This window comes from Epinephelus lanceolatus, chromosome 5 (genome assembly GCF_041903045.1).
Source record: "Epinephelus lanceolatus isolate andai-2023 chromosome 5, ASM4190304v1, whole genome shotgun sequence".
In the NCBI taxonomy this organism is placed as follows: domain Eukaryota; kingdom Metazoa; phylum Chordata; class Actinopteri; order Perciformes; family Serranidae; genus Epinephelus; species Epinephelus lanceolatus.
Window position 1 is genome coordinate 13,632,289 of NC_135738.1, and position 20,827 is coordinate 13,653,115.

The window sequence follows — 20,827 nt, forward strand, 5'->3', positions numbered from 1 at the left end:
GCAACTTCAGAGCTGCGGAGACACAAAGTATGCCTAAGTATCTAGTTTATTTATTTATTTTCAAAGTTGTATCTTCTTGTTTCTTTTCAGCTCTGTATTTATCCTATTTTTTTGTTTGTTTATTCATATTTTTTTGGTTTGTTTTTTTTTTAACTTAAGTTTCATTCTTATAAGTTGCATGACGCATATGCAACATTTTACTTTCCATCAGCTAAGGGGTCAAAACTGAAACTAAACCAACAGCAGGGCTCAGGCAGGGCAGTACAACTGAGCAGGGAGGAGATTTTTGTAGAAGAAGGAAAAAAATGTCCAGTTTCTTTTCCACTTAAATGAAACCAGAGTTCAGTGTGGGTTTTGAATTGATGTGACACTGAGTCACTTCTTGACTTCTTCAGGATGAGTCGGTAAATGACGTAGACATAACCTGGATTACTCCAGTTGACTTCAGATAAAATCTCTCTCACACCTCAGTTGACGGCACCTCAAACTGTCCACGGTGAGTAAAGCCTTTTTTATTTCTTTATCGACTAATCATGTTCAAAATAACTTTACTTCTAATTTTAATATAAACTTAGATTGTAAGTACTAACTGTTGTGAATATTTTAATGTACTATCAGGAATATCATGACTATACAGAGTGTGTTAGTTCATGTTCAAATGTCTCTTTAAATTCTTGCAGATGTCTGAAACCATCGTTTTCTTTGACCTGCAGACCACTGGATTTGGTAAGATTAACCTTATGTCTGGTTGACTGCTTACTGATACTTATTTTATCTTTTACTTAACCTTTATTTAACCAGAAAAACCTCATGAGATTAAATATCTCTTTTTCAAGAGTGTCCTGGCCGAGAGAGGCAGCAACAGAGTTACAGACAACATAGAACAAAAATACAGAATAAAAGAGTGCAATAGATGTTGTACAGAACAGATCAACATAATAAATTAACAGTAATCCGTATGACACAATGAGACAGAAGGAGAGAGACAGAGACAGAGAGAGATGCAGGACAGACAGTAATGACAGTAGCTTACAACAACATTAATTTAAGTAATAATATTATAATAATAATAATAATGGTAATTGTGGTACAATATGTTGTATGTATATATTAATATATGATAGTATACAAATGTGACAATAATCATATGTATATAATAGTAGAAGTATGACTAATGATAACAGTTGCAGCAGGAGACATCTGGCAGGACCACAACAGCAACACAACCACGTCACACTATCCAGGCACCGCTGCGATATGAGTTAACCTGCGAGACAGTGGAGCACAAAGGCTCCGGAGAAGAAGCTGAGTTAGTGACATCCAGAAATAGGATATGACTGTTAGCAAGTGAAGAAGACCCAACTTTTCAGAAACTAAGGAGAGAGAGAAGGTGTATTATAGAAGGTCCCCCAGACTAGTCCTAAAGGTGCTCACAGACTCGGGTGTACTATAAGCGGAGCAGACTCCGGGAGGAATGTCATTCGGGCTTCCATAGTCAAGCACACTTCCGCGTTGTAGTTTCCTGTAAAAATGTCCGTGAAAAATCCCTGCGATGTGAAAAACACATGCCGAGCAGTCTTTTGTGTGACACTGGTCTGATCTGAGCTTTGCGCGCACAGGGCTTGCAGACGTCTGCTTTTAGTCCGGGCGGACCTCCGCGGAGTCTGCTCCGTGTACGTTCCGCCCGAGTACAGTACAGGCCAAAAGTTTGGACACACCTTCTCATTCAATGCGTTTTCTTTATTTTCATGACTATTTACATTGTAGATTCTCACTGAAGGCATCAAAACTATGAATGAACACATGTGGAGTTATGTACTTAACAAAAAAAGGTGAAATAACTGAAAACATGTTTTATATTCTAGTTTCTTCAAAATAGCCACCCTTTGCTCTGATTACTGCTTTGCACACTCTTGGCATTCTCTCCATGAGCTTCAAGAGGTAGTCACCTGAAATGGTTTTCCAACAGTCTTGAAGGAGTTCCCAGAGGTGTTTAGCACTTGTTGGCCCCTTTGCCTTCACTCTGCAGTCCAGCTCACCCCAAACCATCTGGATTGGGTTCAGGTCCGGTGACTGTGGAGGCCAGGTCATCTGCCACAGCACTCCATCACTCTCCTTCTTGGTCAAATAGCCCTTACACAGCCTGGAGGTGTGTTTGGGGTCATTGTCCTGTTGAAAAATAAATGATGGTCCAACTAAACGCAAACCGGATGGGATGGCATGTCGCTGCAGGATGCTGTGGTAGCCATGCTGGTTCAGTGTGCCTTCAATTTTGAATAAATCCCCAACAGTGTCACCAGCAAAACACCCCCACACCATCACACCTCCTCCTCCATGCTTCACAGTGGGAACCAGGCATGTGGAATCCATCCGTTCACCTTTTCTGCATCTCACAAAGACACGGCGGTTGGAACCAAAGATCTCAAATTTGGACTCATCAGACCAAAGCACAGATTTCCACTGGTCTAATGTCCATTCCTTGTGTTTCTTGGCCCAAACAAATCTCTTCTGCTTGTTGCCTCTCCTTAGCAGTGGTTTCCTAGCAGCTATTTGACCATGAAGGCCTGATTGGCGCAGTCTCCTCTTAACAGTTGTTCTAGAGATGGGTCTGCTGCTAGAACTCTGTGTGGCATTCATCTGGTCTCTGATCTGAGCTGCTGTTAACTTGCGATTTCTGAGGCTGGTGACTCGGATGAACTTATCCTCAGAAGCAGAGGTGACTCTTGGTCTTCCTTTCCTGGGTCGGTCCTCATGTGTGCCAGTTTGGTTGTAGCGCTTGATGGTTTTTGCGACTCCACTTGGGGACACATTTAAAGTTTTTGCAATTTTCCGGACTGACTGACCTTCATGTCTTAAAGTAATGATGGCCACTGGTTTTTCTTTAGTTAGCTGATTGGTTCTTGCCATAATATGAATTTTAACAGTTGTCCAATAGGGCTGTCGGCTGTGTATTAACCTGACTTCTGCACAACACAACTGATGGTCCCAACCCCACTGATAAAGCAAGAAATTCCACTAATTAACCCTGATAAGGCACACCTGTGAAGTGGAAACCATTTCAGGTGACTACCTCTTGAAGCTCATGGAGAGAATGCCAAGAGTGTGCAAAGCAGTAATCAGAGCAAAGGGTGGCTATTTTGAAGAAACTAGAATATAAAACATGTTTTCAGTTATTTCACCTTTTTTTGTTAAGTACATAACTCCACATGTGTTCATTCATAGTTTTGATGCCTTCAGTGAGAATCTACAATGTAAATAGTCATGAAAATAAAGAAAACGCATTGAATGAGAAGGTGTGTCCAAACTTTTGGCCTGTACTGTATGTTTGGGCCTTAACTCAGCCTAACTAGGGGCTGGTACAAGGCAAGCCTGAGCCAGCCCTAACTATAAGCTTTATCAAAGAGGAAAGTCTTAAGTCTAGTCTTAAATGTGGAGACGGTGTCTGCCTCCTGGACCGTAACAGGAAGATGATTCCACAGGAGAGGAGCCTGATAGCTGAAGGCTCTGGCTCCTGATCTACTTTTGGTAACTTTAGGGACCACGAGTAACCCTGCGTTCTCAGAGCTTTGTAAGTTAGGAGTAGGATTTTAAATTCAAATCTGGATTTTACAGGAGCCAGTGCAGAGAAACTAAAACAGGAAAAGTATGATCTCGTTTCTTAGTTCCTGTTATTACACGTGCTGCTGCGGAGCTTTTAAAGACTTATTAGAGCTACCTGATAATAGGGAGTTACAGTAATCCAGCCTAGAGGTAACAAAAGTGTGGACCAATTTTTCTACATTGATTTAAAAAGCCCAATATCACAAATTACAGTTTACCTCAAAAGCCAAGGTAGTGACATGCAGTAGTAAGACATGAATGTTAGCAAACAGAGAAGAACAAACTAATTGTTAGTTTCTAGATAAAAGTAGGGAGTCGTTATGTCAGAAGGAGGATAGAGTAATAAGAGTGTGTTTCACCTTCTACTTTTATTGGTTTCTAATTTCACAGATGCATCTGTCTTGAGGCATGACTTGGCATTAGACTTTGAATCATGAAGATTACAACATAGACGATGTCAGTGCCAAACCACAAACTGAACAGAGGCACTCCACAGGATGCCACGCCTACATGACAGATTTATATGAAAGTTGCAACCTGCAGAATAGCAACTGCACGGCCACAGACCCCTCGGGGCCTCTTTAAATCAATATATGTATATTAACAATGGATTCAGAGACTATGAGGATTGTGTGAAATTGTGATGGATGTGTTTCAGTGTTTTCTGACATTTTAAAGCCGAAATGATTAATTGATTGATTGAAAAATGAAGGTGACAGATTAATTCATAATGGAAATTGGCTGCAGACCTGGTTGTAAAGTACGTCTTTCAAAGTTACTGTCAAAACCTTTGAACGAACAGTGTGGCTGAAACCAGATGCTGAGATTTCATTGTAATTGGCTGCAGGGTGTCCATTGAAACCTGATACTGGACAAGGAAACTATAAAAGATATTATTATTCTAGTTAGTCCTTGCGAGTGAACTGGAGGTGCTGAAATGCTAACTCATTTCCGGGTTTTATGTCTCATTCCTTCACCGCTCTAAGAGCTCGGAGGACTAGAAATATCTTCCGTTGCCAAGTCACATCTAGAGTTCGTCCGATTTAACAGAGTAGTGAACAACATTTACATTGCATAAGAACCTGATGAGGCAGCAATGATTGTTCCAGGTATTAGGTTAACTTGAACAGGAAGGAAGCTGTTACTTCCTTCCTGTTCAAGTAGGCGGGTCTCAAACCTTTGACGGAACAGTGTGGCTGAGACCGGACGCTGAGAGGACGGATTTTATTGTAACTTTAATTGAAGTTTCCTGGGTCTGTGGTTTTGACTTTGTGTTAAATGACTCAGTGGCTGCATGCATTATCATCACACATTTGGCAAGATGTCAAGATAGAAAACGTTCTTAATGGCTGCACAGACGAACAGAGAGCGCCACCCAGCAAGAAATTCAAAAAGATGCTTCATTCTGAAACCACAACTATCAGCAGATCACATCACAAGATTTTGACAAAAAGACCTTGTTCTTCAAATGTAATTTATATGTATGCTAAAGTAAACTAAATTTTAACTGACGGTCAGTTAGCTTAGCACAAAGAATGGAGGCTGGGAGAGTGGCCAGCCTGGCTCCCAGAAATAGTCCAGCACATAACCAGTTGAGCATGGTCTCACTCCGAAGTCATCGAAATCCAATGTGTGGGCAGTTACTTGCGGCTTCAGAGACCGACAAAAAAAGGCGTCCTTTAATGTTAGCATGATATGCGACCGATTGCCTTTATAGACAGGAGGGGTGGTGGATGGGTCCAACAATCAACAACCCTCTCCCGAGAGAGCAGTGTTCGCATCCTGTAAGATTATAGAGCCAAACCCTCTTCTTTTTTCCTCAACCTAACCATGTGTGTTGAAGGAAAAAAAAGTCAATTCACAGTGTTGTACCGATGTAGTGCATTGATCTTGAAAGAGACTGTACGTAAACGTTAAATTTCCTGTGTATTTTGAAAGAATACAATGCATGTAAGAGGTAGAACTTGACATGGTGTCCCAGAACGTGAACATCCAACACACCCAGGGTACCTTTCATGTCATATGTGGACATGGGAAGTCCATGACCAAAGCGTCAAAATGAGACGAGGTTGGAGTGAGAATGTGTTGACCAGTTTAATAATTTGAAATCTACATTTATTTATATTTTCTTTTTCTCTTTTCCTCCTTTAATCCATCTCGTCTCTACTTTTCAGGCCAGCAGTGTCACATCACCCAGTTGTCAGCTGTCTGTGGAGAGAGGGAATTAAAGTTCTTCACCCTCCCCGGGTGCCCCATCAATCAAAGAGCCACAGAGCTGACAGGTTTCACCATCAATGATGGCCGCCTGGTTCTCAACGGGAGACCTGTAGACACCGTCGCCTTATTTTATGCTCTTACCTCCTTCATCAACTTCCTGCGCTCCTGTCGCAGCGGCCGCCCCCGCCGCCCCGTGCTGCTGGTGGCCCACAGTGCAAAGCGGTTTGGTGCACCCATACTCACCAGACTGTTGGATATGTTCTCCCTCTGGCATCAGTTCCAGCGGGTGGTATCTGGGTTTGTGGATATGTTGCCACTAGGCAAGGAGCTCTATCCTGATCTGCCCAATCATCGGCTTCAGACTCTGGTGGAGCACTGCCTGGGAGAAGACTACAATGTCCCCACGCCGAAGGACGCCATGATACAGCAGGAGTTGTTCAACTCATGGAGTCAAGAGTTTGGAAGTCTTGATAGATACCTGCATGACCCCAAAATTTTTAAAGAGCTTTAAAAAAACAAACAAAATAAAACTGTCCACAAAAAAAAATATTCCATTTAAAAACTGACCTTTCCAATGAACCAAATGGACAAAGACTACTCTGACTTCCCCTTGAAAGTAAGGCATTTACCTACCTTGGAATCAAAGTCACTTATACAATACGGGAGTTATACAACCATAACTTTAAAACACTACTGGAACAAACAAAACAAGATTTCACAAAATGGTCAGCATTACCAATTTTACTAGTAGGCTGCATTAATATAGTAAAGATGACGGTGGTCCTGTTGGTCAGTGTTTACTTATTCAGGTAAAGCTGGCGGTCCCGGAGAGTGAGTGACCTGACATGGTGTGTTCATGAATTCAGTCTGATGCTCTATACTAAAATGAGAGCCCTGTCAGTTGAAGAAACGGAGCGTTATATTTCTACATGAATTAACCAATAGTTAAGTTAATCATACATTTACTCCGCTTGATGCTCTGCTGCTCCGTCTCTTGACATAGAGTGCCCAGAGTGTGGTGCTCTGAATAACCAAACAGTACATTCAGACAACACTCAAAATTTACGAAAGGTCCAGTTCATGCCAGAGTGCTCTCTGACACTTGCAGTGAATATTCCTGAATGCACCACTCACATCATCTCCCTCCATTGTCCAAAACACGCCAACAGAAGTTGCTAACTTGTGCTGGCTAATGTCTGTGGAGAATTGTTTCACCTCCAGCTAAGCCCCGCCCACCAATAAACTTCATGCTGTTTACTAACAGTAAAAGGGTCTGTAAACAGGGCCCAGATTGGGTTTATATGGAACTGTTATCCATTTCTCTAATGATACTCACCTCTCCACTACCACATAACTGTAAAGTACAGTTAACAAACCCGGTGATAAAAGCTTCGCTGAAGGTATGGTTGCAGTTAGGGAGGTATTTTGGACTGAGATAGGCAAGCGGGCTTTTTCCTGTAACAAATAACCATTTCCTCTCACCATCTGTGTTAAATGATGCATATTAATATTGGCATAGAAAGAGACTGGAGTTTTTTTGTGATTTATTTAAAGACAATACATTTACCTCCTTTGAAGCACTTACTACAAACCATAACATATCCAGACCCCATTTTTTAGGGGTCAAGAAAAAAACAAAAGATCCCCCTCATTTCCTTACCCACCACCCAGAAACCAACCAGACGTTATTTTGGAATCGGATCCCTTTGACAAGAAACATGTCTCTATGATTGACACACTGACACAGTAATTACTCTTTTTACTCTTTTTACTCTTTTATTTTCCCTTTTTTAATCTAATTTTTAGTTTTTTAAATTGAGCCTTTACTATTTCCTTTGTTTTATTTATTATGATATTTGTGTATGATTATTTTATATTTCAATAACTGTACAGCACTTTGGTCAACTGAGGTTGTTTTTAAATGTGCTTTATAAATAAAGTTTGACTTGACTTAACTAAAACAGATATCCTAAAATAAAACAAAAATTCTGATAATGCTTGACGAGACAGTTTAACTTGTATACACACCTTCTAACTGCATATATGACGCGGCTTAAATCAATTTAAAGTACCTCACTGTCTGTATTACTCAAGGGATGCATTTGCCAGACTGTTTTCCAGAGCAGATCCTGGCTGTCCGAGGTGTAACCACAGCCCAGCCGCAATAGGACACGTTTTGGGCATGTAGCTCCCTCAATAACTACTGGGAACTAATATTTTTTTGCATATTTATAAACTCATCATAGCACCTGATTTCACATTGGCAGTTTTGGTATCCCATCCCCAAATTGCAAGATCACAACTCTGCAGATGAATGCTGTAGCGTTCACTTCACAGACTGCTTCTTTTTAACTGAAAGTCAAACAAAGGCTCATCATTCCTAAATGTGTTTAAAGCAGGTACTCTCTCTTCTGCCTTTAGAAAAACTTTATTTTATTGTATTTAAAACAATTATCATTTTTTTTTAAAACATTATTATTCTCTTGAACTTTTTTACTCTTTTGCAACATAAGCAGTCACCGAGCATTAATAAACATACACGAGGAGGACATTTTTTCTTCAAATAAATAAATAAAATAATAATATAAAAATGCATAGAAAAATAGATAAAAAAAATAAAATAAAATAAAAATCTATATTTCTACATAAATATACACTACAATCTACTCTGATCCACAAGCAGCAGATGAGCTCTCTGACACTCAAAAATTGTGCAACTGAGCACTGAGAACATACAGCCTTGGGCAGAACTCGAAGTTAGTCCACATGATGTTTTTTACATCAGCATTACTTGATATTTGAAATGGGCTGTCCCTGTCTGATTATTTTTTCCATATTTAAATACCTTTTGGAATTTGCATTTCAGCATTATTGTATCATGTTAATGTGTTTTCATTACCAGAGTATTGGAAAATAAAGCATTAAAAAAACCTGACCTTTTCTTCGCAGTTTTGTTCTCATCATGTTCTCTCTGGTTGTTAAACAGATTGATATTTTAAACAGGGTTGCACTATAGGGCCGCTACGAAGTCCCATCTTTGTGCCGCTTTTGCATTTTTACACAGAACCACATAACAGCGACATCATGCCACATCAGTCTGTAACTTTACACAGCATGCTGGCATCATGGAATCGAATGAGGCATGACCTGTAACACAATGGCATCGGCCTCCAGTGTGACGTATAACACACCTCGGCAGTGATAAACAATAACAATAGCAAAATATGGAAATAACATCATTCATTTCCGTCATTTACTGTTTCTGTTATATGGTGGCTGATTTCATCCTCTGCTCAGAGAGTTAGGAGCTTGTTGTTTTCCCAATTTGTGGACATTGTCAGCCACTGTTCTGCTTTGAGTTAGTTGCTAACTGCTATCAGCTACTTTTTAAATCTCCCACAGTGGCTTACACACATAACACATTGTCAAAACGTCTCACCTGTGCCATCCAGCTGTCCTGCTTATACAAACATCATTGCGGTGCAGTTACTACCTCCAATGCCGGCTTAAAGGCGAGACGACTCTGTCCCCCCATTTCACGATTGTACCTTTTAAGACCCTGACACACCACCAGTGTTGGGCCGTTGGAGAGCATCTGTCGCTATAGTCTTTGGGGTGTGTCCCGCACCATTGGCCATCGTCAACCCTTGTCAGCTTTTTCAGGTGATTCAGCATGTTGAATCGGTGTCAGACACGGCGAATGATAAGCAAAAGCCATGGGTGTATTAAGAGACCTGGATAGAGTGCTGGAGCAGTGACCCTGTTCATTTCTATGAAAGCCGCTCAGTGCCGTGTGAGGCCAAAATGGTCCACCTGCCACATATGAAAATTAAGCAATGATCGGCACTGCTTCCGCACTGTGCAGTCCAGAGAGCAGGCACACTAGAGACTTACGCCGGCAGAGCCAGCTACTCCTGTTTAGGACTTCACTAACTTGAATTGGGATAAAATTAACTGCTCTGGCCTGCCTACTGTTGCTGCTTCCTCTGCAAGCTGCTTTGCAACCTGCCTCCACCCCAGCTCCTCCTTTTCATGCTGTGTCTGACTTATCAATGTCATTTCTGTTTGTCATTGATGCTGCTCTGTTCTGTTCCCAGGGGTCTTTGCTGCTGATCTCCCTGCCTTAGGCTTTTCATGTAGGCACATGGAAGGGCAGGGAGGTTTGAGGTTTGCTCTCTCTGTCTCAGGCTTTCCTTATTTGCACGTGGAAGGGCAGACTGGTGTGCTCTGTCTGCCTTAAGGCTTTCTACGTAGGCCTGAGGAAAGGCAGCCATACCTCCAAATATAACACTGCAAATGGAAATAAAGTTACATTTACTAAAGTGTTCATGACTGAACTTTGTTTAGTTTTTCCTCATATAAATAAATGAAATGTGGAGCTATAGGCCTATGTATATATTTTAAAATATTTTTTTATAAACCCCTTAAAATCAGTAGTAGCTGTATGGATATATATTTAGACACATCACACATAAGCTAGACAGACATTTCCCTGCTCATCACTGTGCACACATGTATTGTATGTGCCTCAAGCTGAAGAAACCCTCTGGTGCTGCTACATAGGAACCTCCGGCAGGGTGCACTTTGTGTGTGCACAATAAATGAATAAATAAATAAATAAATAAATTGTGGAAGGGATGCCCTTTTTTCCACTTGAGCACCTGCCCTTCAAAAAAACAGTGGTTGTAGCCAGATGTGTGGTGAGCTGGGAGCCTGCAGAGGTGATGAGCTGACTGACAGCAGGTGTGTTGGTGGCTGGGGACACAACGGAGAGACAGCTGCACTGCTGTGGTCATGACAGCAACTTCACAACTGTGGAGACACAAAGTATGCCTAAGTACCTATTTTATTTATTTATTTTCAATTCTATTTATCTATTTTCAAAGTCGTATCTTGTTTCTGTTTATATAGGCCCCACTTTTGAAATGTTTGAATTTATTTTTATTTGATTTTTATTTTCGCCACTGTATTTATTCTGTTGGTTTGTTTTTTGTAATGAATTAATTATCAAACTTAAGTTTCATTCTCATACGTTGCACGTGACGGTTACCGCAACAGTTCCGTCAACCAGCGGGTCAAAAGTGAAACTGAACGAACAGCAGGGAAGTTTCCACCTCCACAGAGAAATTCCTTTTGTTTGCGGTTTACTGCGACCTTGTTGTCAGGTGACCGATCAGAGCAACACAGCTGAGCAGGGAGGTGACTTCATCACAAAGAGATCAAAAACGTCCAGTTTCTTTTCCACTTAAATGAAACTCGGGTTCAGTGTAGGTTTTGAATTGATGCGGCACTGAGTCACCTGTTGACTCCCTCCCTCCGGATGAGTCGTAAATGACGTGAAGATACCCGGGATACCCGCAGCTGGCTTCACATGAGACCTGTCACACAGCTCAGCTGACGGCACCTCAAACTGTCCACGGTGAGTTCTGACCACAGAAATAAGATGTCAGTCTGTTTCTATGGTTCAAACTTTTTTTTTTTCCTTTATCAACTAGTTCAAAATAACTTTTAACTTTAAATTTATAGCTGAAATTGTAAAAGATGTTGTAAATATTTTTAATGTATTGTCAGAATTATCAGACATGACTATGGGGTGTACTAGTTCATGTTCAAATGTCTGTCTCTTTAAATTTTTGCAGATGTCTGACAACAAAACAATCGTTTTCTTTGACCTGGAGACCACTGGATTAGGTAACACTGATATAATGTTTGTCTGCTTATCACTTTATCACTCTCAGATGAAATATTACCCTTTATTTACCTTATTAGATGACAGTCAGTGGTATATTGTGCACTTTTTTAAAAAATATTTACTTATATTTTTATGTTCTTTTAATGGGCTCAGAGGTTTATATTTGATCTCAGAAATAGGGGAGAGCGGGGTCAGTTGGGACACTTTTGAATCAACTAGGGCTGCCCCCTAATAGTCGACCAAACGTTAGTCGACCAGAAAGGGCATTAGTCAGTAAGATTTCATTGGTCGCTTAGTAACAGAAGAAAAAAACAAACAAAAAAAATTAAACTCTATTAGGAGCTGCGCCTTGTCAAAATAAATCCAAACCTATATGACTGGACCATGTGGGAATTTATTTTGAAAGGACAGACACAGGAAGTGTCCACGCTCAGCAGTCAGACAGGAGTCAGGTTAATTTCCAGGGCTGGTGCCTGTGGTTATTCCACAGGCTAGTTAATAACATGTCGGGCAGGAAATCCAAAGTGTGGGATCATTTTGAGAAGGTGAAGGACGAACCCAAGGTGATATGTAAACTCATCTTCATTGGTCGACTGCAAACATGACGTATCATCTGAAACATGGAAGTAGCTACATGCCCATTAGCCCACAGCGTCATTAACAGGTGGCTCGCTCAGTGTGTGACGTGCACTTGTAGATAAAATATAGGCCTATATTAATGAAGGTTCATTAGTATGGTTTTGTATTTCTCTGTAATGTAGCACAGTGTTAACAATGTTACTGATACTATTCTCCCTCACACCTTCAACTCAAATCATTGTGTTGCCCTGCCCAAAATATATCATTTAATAATTACATTAATATCATAAACATGTGGGCAACTAGTCGACTAATGTTCCTAAAAGATGACTATTGGTCAAGTAGGAAAATTCTTAGTCAGGGGCAGCCTAAGCATCAACAAGACTTAACCTTCCTTCTATTACTCACAGATGACTTGAACAGTAATGACAATAATTTGGTCCCTGAGGAGATACAGGTATCTGCTGACAATTTATAAAGTTTTTTTAGAGCCCAACCCAAACATGAAAGAGTGTGTTTCAGTTTCTATTTCATAGGTTTCAAATCTCACATTTGCATCTGTCTCGTTTAGTTAGAAAAGGGTGCAGCAAGACTTGGCTGGCATCAAACTCTGAACCAAGATTACAACACAGGGGACATGTACGTGCCAAACCACAAACTTAACAGACATGCTGTTCATGCTGCTGCCACAGGATGCCACTCCTACATGACAGATTTGTATGAGAGTTGCAACCTACAGATTAAATGATCAAACAGTACATATTCTAAAATATTAAATACAGAGCCCTGTGAGCTTGGCAAGATTTAAGGGCGGATTCAAAACCAGCAACTGCACGGCCACAGACTCCTCGGGGCCTCTTTAAATCAATATATGTATTTTAACAATGGATTCAGAGACTATGAGGATTGTGTGGAATTGTGATGGATATTTTTCAGTGTTTTCTGATATTTTAAATCCTAAATGATTAATGTAGAAATTGAGATTGCAGATTAATACATGATGAAAATTAGTTGCAGACCTGGTTGTTAGATATGTCTGTCAAAATTACCCTTCATGTCAAAACCTTTGAAGGAACAGTGTGGCTGAAACCAGATGTTAAGAGGAAGATTTTCACTGTAACTTTAAAGCGAAGTTCCTGAGTCTGTGGTTTTGACTTTGTGTTGAATGACTCGGTGGCTGCACGCATGATCTCACATTTAGCAGGATGTCACGTCTGGCTGAATACTCGATTCTGATTGGCTGCAGGGTGTCCATTGAAACCTGATACTGGACAAGGAAACTATAAAAGATGTTATTCTAGTTAGCCCTTGCGAGGGTTTTATGTCTCATTCCTGCACCACTGTAAGACCTCATGAAATATAGAAATATCTTTCATTGCCAAGTCACATTTAAGGGTGCGTTCACACCTGCCCTGTTTGGTTCAGTTCAATCAAACTCAAGTTTGTTTGCCCCCTAAGTGCGGTTCATTTGGGCAGGTGTGAACACAGCAATCACAATCAGGTGTGCACCAAAACAACCAGGCCGAGAACTTCTTGAAGTGGTGTCAGTCCGGTTACAAACGAACTCTGGTGCGGTTCGTTTATGGTGAGAACGTGTTCATTGTTCATTCACATTGTTTGGGTTAAACATGAGCATGTTACAGTCCTGGAGGATTATTAATGTGCACCTCCTCCTGTACTGCCTTAATATGCACATTCAGCACATCCAATGCATCAAAACATTGTTTTCTAGTTGGAGCTGCGCCTCGTTTTCAAACTGTATGGTTTGACTAAAATGAACAATGACAGCAATATAGTCCACGATGAGCAGCGCTAAAATCAACCTGCGTAGTTGTCCCTCCATTGTGACATTAGAAAGTGTCACATTTATCTTGCAAGTGTACTCTACTTCAACGTTTGGTTTACTTCCTGGATTTTTCCCGCATGGAAATTCTGACCAATCAAGAGCAGCTTTCTCACACAAGGCATTTGACCTGGTCCACTTGTAAATGCTGCTGTGAGAACACAAACCAACTCTAGGCAATTATAAAACTTTGTAACAAAATTAGTCCCTGATTCAGACCAAAGGAGACAACTCTAGGTCTGAAAGCACCGTAAGGTTCCTCCTATTTACCAGAGTAGTGGAGAATGTTTGCATTGCTTAAGAACCTTATGGGGCAGCGATGATTGTTCCAGGTATTAGATAAACCCTCAGGTGTTGGTTGCAAAATGCATGAAAATATAAATTAATGGGTTATTTCTTCGGCAAATGACCGTGATAGAAGTGAGAATGTGTTGGTGGAGCAGAAGCAGGAGCAGATAAATCTATATCTCCTCATGGTATATCTTGTCGTCAGCCACTCCTACGTCACTCAGATCTCTGAGATTATAAACTACATTTATTTATATTTTCTTTTTCTCTTTTCCCTTCTGTAATCCATCCCTTCTCTGCTTTCAGACACTGCTGTGTGTGACATCATCCAGGTGTCAGCCATCTGTGGAGAGAGGGTCTTTAATGTCTACACCCTCCCCCGCCGCCCCCTCACTGAGAGCGCCAGACAGGTGACTGGTTTCACGGTCACTGATGGCTCCCTGTTTCTCCACGGGAAATCTGTGGACACCGTTCCTCTTGTTGATGCTCTCACGTCCTTCATCAGCTTCCTGCGCTCATTCCGCTGCCCCGTGCTGTTGGCGGCCCACAGTGCAAAGCGGTTCGATGCACCTGTGCTCACCAGGGTGCTGCGAAGGCTCTCCCTACACCAGGAGTTCCAACAGGTGGTGTCTGGGTTCGTGGATACCTTCCTGCTAAGCAAGAACCTGTATCGCAATCTGAGCAGTCATTCTCAGCAGTACATGGTGCGCCACTTCCTGGGGAGGACCTACGAGGCACACAATGCAGTGGAGGACGCCACGATGTTGCAGGAGCTGTTCAACTCATGGAGTCCCACCAAATGGAACGTCTCCAGAGTTACTCTGTCAACCTACCTATTTTAAGATAAGCTACAGAGAAGATGGATGATATTTATGACCATTAGAAAAAAATGAAATGATGCATAGATCCAGGTTCTTGTGATGGGAGACAAATGATGCATGTTACACCCCAAACTGGACCCAAACTGACAGAAATGTCAATTCCATATTGTGTAATTTGTTTAGTGTTGTCTATGTACTGTAATGTGTCGTACACAAACGTGTTGTACTGTTTTGTCTTTCCAGTAAATTGTAGCACAGTTTTCCTACAATAACCATTAAACTTCCATTTGATTCTTACACACAACTTTGTTTTTTTTTTTTTTTTATGCCTCTGTGCCGGTGATAGCCCCGACCGAAGGCATCATGTTTTAGGTTCTCCATCCGTCCCGTTCTTGTGAACGCGAGGGAATCCTTCACATTTGTTCAAGAATGAACTTAAAGGAATATTCTCAATGGTGTAATATATACAAAGGGGAAAAGATTTTTAAAAAAACTAGGAAAAATTATGTAGAATAAGAAATTGGGTTTATGACATGTGGAACTGCCCAGTAATATCAAATCAAATCATGTTTATTCATATAGCATATTTGAAAATAACCACAGTTGACCAAAGCACTGTACAAAATAAAAGACTGACACACAAATATATAGCAATATAAAATGTACACATATATAAAACAGATAAACACCAGTAAGAACAATTACATACATAAAATAAGATGATAAAATACTAAAATATTAAAACCAGTACAAAAAAACCTAAAGCCATTGAAATCATGTATGTTTTAAGACTTCATATAATCCAATTAACTGCATGTGGAAGAGGAGAATTAGACTACAAGTAAAGTTTTTGTTACAAAATATGAATGGTATCATCGAAATATTCCTCTTAACAGTAGGCTAATACTTAATGTTATTGTACATTAAATGACAGGATTTTGAGATTCCTTTCATTTTCAGTGTTTAAACTAAAATTATCTTTTTAGGGCGAGAGACCCTCTTTAAATTATGATAACTATGTTTAGTGTTTCATGTCCTCTTTAAGTATTGGCACATACTGTATAATAAGTTTTTTTTGTTTCTTTACAAAATATATAAGTATAACCAGTGTTGGTATGTCCACCAACCAAACAGATGTACTGTAAGATTAAACTGAACATCAGCATTTTATTAACCGCCTCATTGCGTTGCCATTTATATCCTGTGGAGGGCAGCACTGTGCCGGAGACGGTTGTATTTGCTCCACATTTCACAGAAGAAGAAAAGGTTTATTTGCGCATGCGCGAGTCTGAAGCGTAGCAAAGTAAAATATCTTGGTTCAATTTAGTTTTTGTTGGAAAATAATCATTTAGTTTGCTTTAGACTTACACTGTACAGTTTATAGATACACATGTTCAGGACAGTTCTTTTTTTAACGCCCGGCTGAAAGTTCTTTTTCTTCTTCTCGTCATGAAATTCATCTTTAACGAGGCTTTTGTTTTGAAAGTTTTGTCTCCGCCGGGGTTTAAAAACAAGGAGGGAAAATCTTCACGGGACACAAGAAGCTAAAAACGCGCTGCAAATGTCTCTAATGTGTTTTTGCTTAGTTTGTTTTTCACAAAACGTCACTGTGGCTGTCAGGCTTGATTGACACGGTGGCCGTGGCGGGATGCAAACACCAGACTCTGACGGAGCTGAACAGTCTCAACAGCCGCTGGTTTTCTTTGACGTGGAGACGACTGGGCTGGGTAAGATCACTGCATGCTGTCATATCACTTATGACAGAGAAAACTTTATGTTTTGTAACCAGGGGGAGTTTCACAGTTATTCACTAACGTTACAGGTTAAATAAATGGCTGTCGTTAACAGTTCACTCTGCCTGCTAATGGAAGATACAGGAAGATTAATATCTGTCAGATGTTTCCTTTAGACAAAGCTTTCTATTTCAAATTGGGTCTGTTTAAAATGACTTAAGATTTTGCCCTGTTGTAGTTAATTTAACTTGATAGTGGGATAGCAAGTAATGATTAAATTATGTTCTTTTGATCCATGTTTTAACTGCTTATTTTCAGATGTGAAGCAACACAGTGAAACCAGTGAATTTCTGGCAGTTTTGCATGATAAGAATAAGCAATTATTACATGTGTGGGCCATGAGCGAGACCATATAAATGTGGCTACAATCTTTTCTCGTTTTTTAATACATTTACATCTCCAGTGTGTCAGCCCCCTGTAAATATTGTTGCAATCAGTTTTATGATCAATTTTGTGAATGATTTTTGCATCAGTGTGACGTCTTACCTTGATTTGTCAGATAGGCTATTTGATTTGCTGAATCAACCCCAAACTATTGTCTTCTTATTTTATCCATTAAAGGGATAGCTCAGATTTTCTTAAGTGGGGTTGGATGGGGGATTTATCCACACTTAGCATGTTACATACAGTAGATGTCAGTTGACACACCCCCAGGTTGGAGAAGCAGGCCGGAGTCCAACAGGGAAGCTAAGTCCCGTTTCATAGTCCACGCAAAGGCACGCAGATGCGAACGCATTGGGACGCATCGAGACATGAAGCGTGCTTGCGTCTCAAAATGTGTTGTCCATTTTTTTGATACGCGATGCAGTGACGTGTGTAATACCATGTGTTGCCAGCGGGGGTGATAATGCAAGTGACATACTTCAAATTAACCACTTTTTGTTATTCACAGAAGAAGCAGGTATGACATTTGGCGGGTGAAGAGGAAAAACTTTGCGAGCTCGTACGGGCACACTCCCATTTATATGACAGTTCTAGTGCCCTGCACTTTAATAAAATAGCAGTACTAGCTAGCTACAGCAGTACTAGCGAGCCGGAATGTACCGGTGACTCTGCTACCCCCTATTGTGTGAGCGATGTATTGCATTTTAAGTGTCGCCCGCGTCGCTTGCCTTCAATGTGCTGACTAAGAAAGGAAGTGCGTTGCTCGCGTTGCTTGCTCATGTTGCGTGCGTCGACTATGAAACGGCCCTAAGCGATGTCCTGCTGTGGAGGGGTCAGCAACTTAAGGTATGTTAGCAGGGTCTTAAAAAGTATTAAAAGTTGATAAATCAAATGTCGGAAAATTAAGGCCCTTAAAAAGTATTAAAAAATCTTAATTGCGATTTTATGAAGTATTAAATTTTCTTGGCATTCAAGCTTTGACAAAAAGTATCCATGAATGTATAATTTATTTTCCTCCTCGCGACTATTACAAACAATGATGTGTAGGTAGGCACACTCGGACTGCCACTCGGGGCCGTCCGCATACCTGTGCGACATCACGCGACGGTGCACGTACAGGCGCCAAACAGAGGAGCAAAAGACAATAAAAAATCCTTCTCATCTTATCTGAGTTCTGTTGTATGTTTGTGCTCCATAGATTTAATTGTAAACTACAACTGTTGAGTAAGTTAAAGATGCACTGCTGCTAACGACAGCTTGAAGTGGCGATGAGGTCTTAAGGTTTTTTTGGAAGGTCTTACAAAAGTCTTAAAAAGGTATTGAAATTAACCTCAGGATTCCTGCATACCCTGGTTAGCTAACTAAAAAAAGTCCCACTTTAAAAAGTCCACAACAGTTTAAGTGTACGCTTTATTTAGAATGTTTTCGCTGCTGTACTTTGCTATCAGACAATGATTTCCAGCTGGAACATGAAGCTCTTAAATCACTTTCCTCAGAGCCAGACTCTATTGAGAAAAACAGTGATTTAACATTGCTGAACAAAGGAGGTGCTGGTCTACAACTGCCTCATACAGTTATTTTGTTTGTGTTATTGAGTGACGTTGGTGTTTAAAAGCATGGATGCATGATATTGGACTTTTTAAAGATATGCCGATATATTACAACTCATTTGTTCCATAACCGCTATCAATATCGTTGTATTTGTTTTTTCCTCCACCTGAGTTTAGTGATCATCAAGTCTCTTCTCTAGTGGAATTAACATCATATTATATGTGCTTGCTTTCATCGTGATGGCCCACCAGCAGATGGAGACAGGAAATACAGTGCTTTTCAATGTATGTGATATTCATTCAATGTGCAAATTAAGTAAAAGCATGCTGGTCAAGTCCGATAGTTCATTTCAAAGCTGATATCGGCCGATACCGATTGATTAAACTGATATAGATTTTTTTAGATGGCTAAAATACGTTTTCTTGCGTTTCTTTTCATCAGAACTATCCCTTTAACAGATTCTCAGTTGATTTTTCCAGTTACTTAATGATCTCATCATGATTTATGTTATGACGTTAACTATCTCCCATGCCCAGTTACTGCTAATAAACAGCCTGTGACTCAGCCTACAATCACATTTGCTGTTTTAAACACCTAGTTTCCCTCCTCTAACACACATCAAGTGATTCCTTTTATCCACATGTTTTACTTCACCAGATAAGAGTTGTGAAATCGTCCAGCTGGCTGCAGTGAGTGGAGGCCACTCACTGAACCTCTACATCATCCCTCGGTCTCGAATACAGCGAGGAGCAGCCAAAGTGACCGGCTTCAGGGTCCGCAGACAGAGGCTCTACCTCCATCGCCAGCTTGTCCTCACCAACTCCCTGCGAGAGGTCTTGGTCTCCTTCATAGCTTTCCTCAAGATGCTCGGACGCCCACTTCTCATTGGCCACAACATTCGCCGCTTCGACTGTCGGCTGTTGGCTCGAGCTCTTGATGAACTTGACCTCAGAGCAGACTTTGAGTCAGCAGTCTTCGGCTGTGTTGACACTCTGCCGCTGGCTCGAGAGATGCTGAAGGACCGCGGCCTGCGGAGTTTCCGACAGGAGAACCTGGTCAGGGAGCTGCTGGGTGTAAACTACAAGGCCCATGATGCTTTGGAGGATGTGCGGGCATTACAGGCACTGTACAGTGTTCTACAGCCCACACCAGACTTGATTAGTAGGCATAGGTTTACTTTGGACACAATGGAGAACAAACCAGCTGCTAAATCTAAAGTGCCCTGTGAGCCTGCAGGACAGCGCCCCCTGTGGGAGCACTTCAGACAGACGGTGAAGGTCACAGAGAGCAGTGAAGACAAAGCTACAAAGTAGAACATGAGAAATCACTTGAAACGTCCTCTGCAGTGGAGCAAAAAGGAATGAATATCTGTTTGTGGAATCTTAAAGGTGGAGGAAAGCATACAAAGACAATGAATGCACATCTGGAAGTCACACTGTGCTACTTCAGCCTGATGCAGCACTTAGATCAGGGTGTGATGGGTTTTTTCCTCAGCCTTGTAGGGCCCTAAATTCTTCTAGACGACTTTGTCAAATTGGAGTTACCAATTTGTACGCTTCAGTCTCGCCTTGTTGATTGTTCCAACAACATGCACTTTAATTTATTGCACAGTACTGACCAGATTGGAGAAATGCGAGTCAGTCACAGCTGTAAATAAGACTTTCCTTATACATATGTTAAAATGGATGTTGAAATTTGGGTGCTCTTTGCCACCGCTTAAGCTCCTCACCATTTATTTCAGGAACAAGAAACAGACATGAGTATTTCTGAAAAAAAAATGGAGTCAGACATCTCTTTATGTGATTTATAAATGGTGAAAATGTCAGTAGTTGCAGGCAGATTGTTCCCCGGTTTTCTGTGGGAGGAAATAGTGCTGACTGTTATTGAGAAAATTCATGCACTGTTTTTTACTGAGGGTAAATAAATGTGTTAATAAATGTTTTGTATTTCTACAGTGTGTCCTAAATGAATCAATATTTCAGTAGGGCTGGGAGATATGGGTCATAACACAGTGATAATAATAATAGTAATAATGATAGTTTCATACAATACAATTTCA

The 20,827-nt window shown here is 40.8% G+C and overlaps 3 protein-coding genes across 3 annotated transcripts; all 3 read left to right on the forward strand.

Annotated features, from left to right (window-relative positions):
• Positions 1 to 356: 356 nt before the first annotated feature.
• On the forward strand, positions 357 to 7,803 carry LOC144463449 (DNA polymerase III PolC-type-like). Its single transcript, XM_078167733.1, has 3 exons — positions 357 to 496; positions 681 to 726; positions 5,775 to 7,803. The coding sequence occupies exons 2-3, from the start codon at positions 681 to 683 to the stop codon at positions 6,326 to 6,328; spliced, it is 600 nt and encodes a 199-aa protein (XP_078023859.1). The 5' UTR covers positions 357 to 496; the 3' UTR covers positions 6,329 to 7,803.
• Positions 7,804 to 10,885: 3,082 nt separating this feature from the next.
• LOC117262734 (DNA polymerase III PolC-type-like) lies at positions 10,886 to 15,344 on the forward strand. Its single transcript, XM_033635834.2, has 3 exons — positions 10,886 to 11,236; positions 11,457 to 11,508; positions 14,526 to 15,344. The coding sequence occupies exons 2-3, from the start codon at positions 11,457 to 11,459 to the stop codon at positions 15,059 to 15,061; spliced, it is 588 nt and encodes a 195-aa protein (XP_033491725.2). The 5' UTR covers positions 10,886 to 11,236; the 3' UTR covers positions 15,062 to 15,344.
• A 950-nt stretch (positions 15,345 to 16,294) lies between these two features.
• On the forward strand, positions 16,295 to 20,705 carry LOC117262101 (protein PML-like). The gene is made up of 2 exons (XM_033634785.2): positions 16,295 to 16,767; positions 19,426 to 20,705. Exons 1-2 carry the CDS (start codon positions 16,689 to 16,691, stop codon positions 20,079 to 20,081), a joined length of 735 nt encoding a protein of 244 aa, XP_033490676.1. The 5' UTR covers positions 16,295 to 16,688; the 3' UTR covers positions 20,082 to 20,705.
• The last annotated feature ends 122 nt before the right edge of the window (positions 20,706 to 20,827 follow it).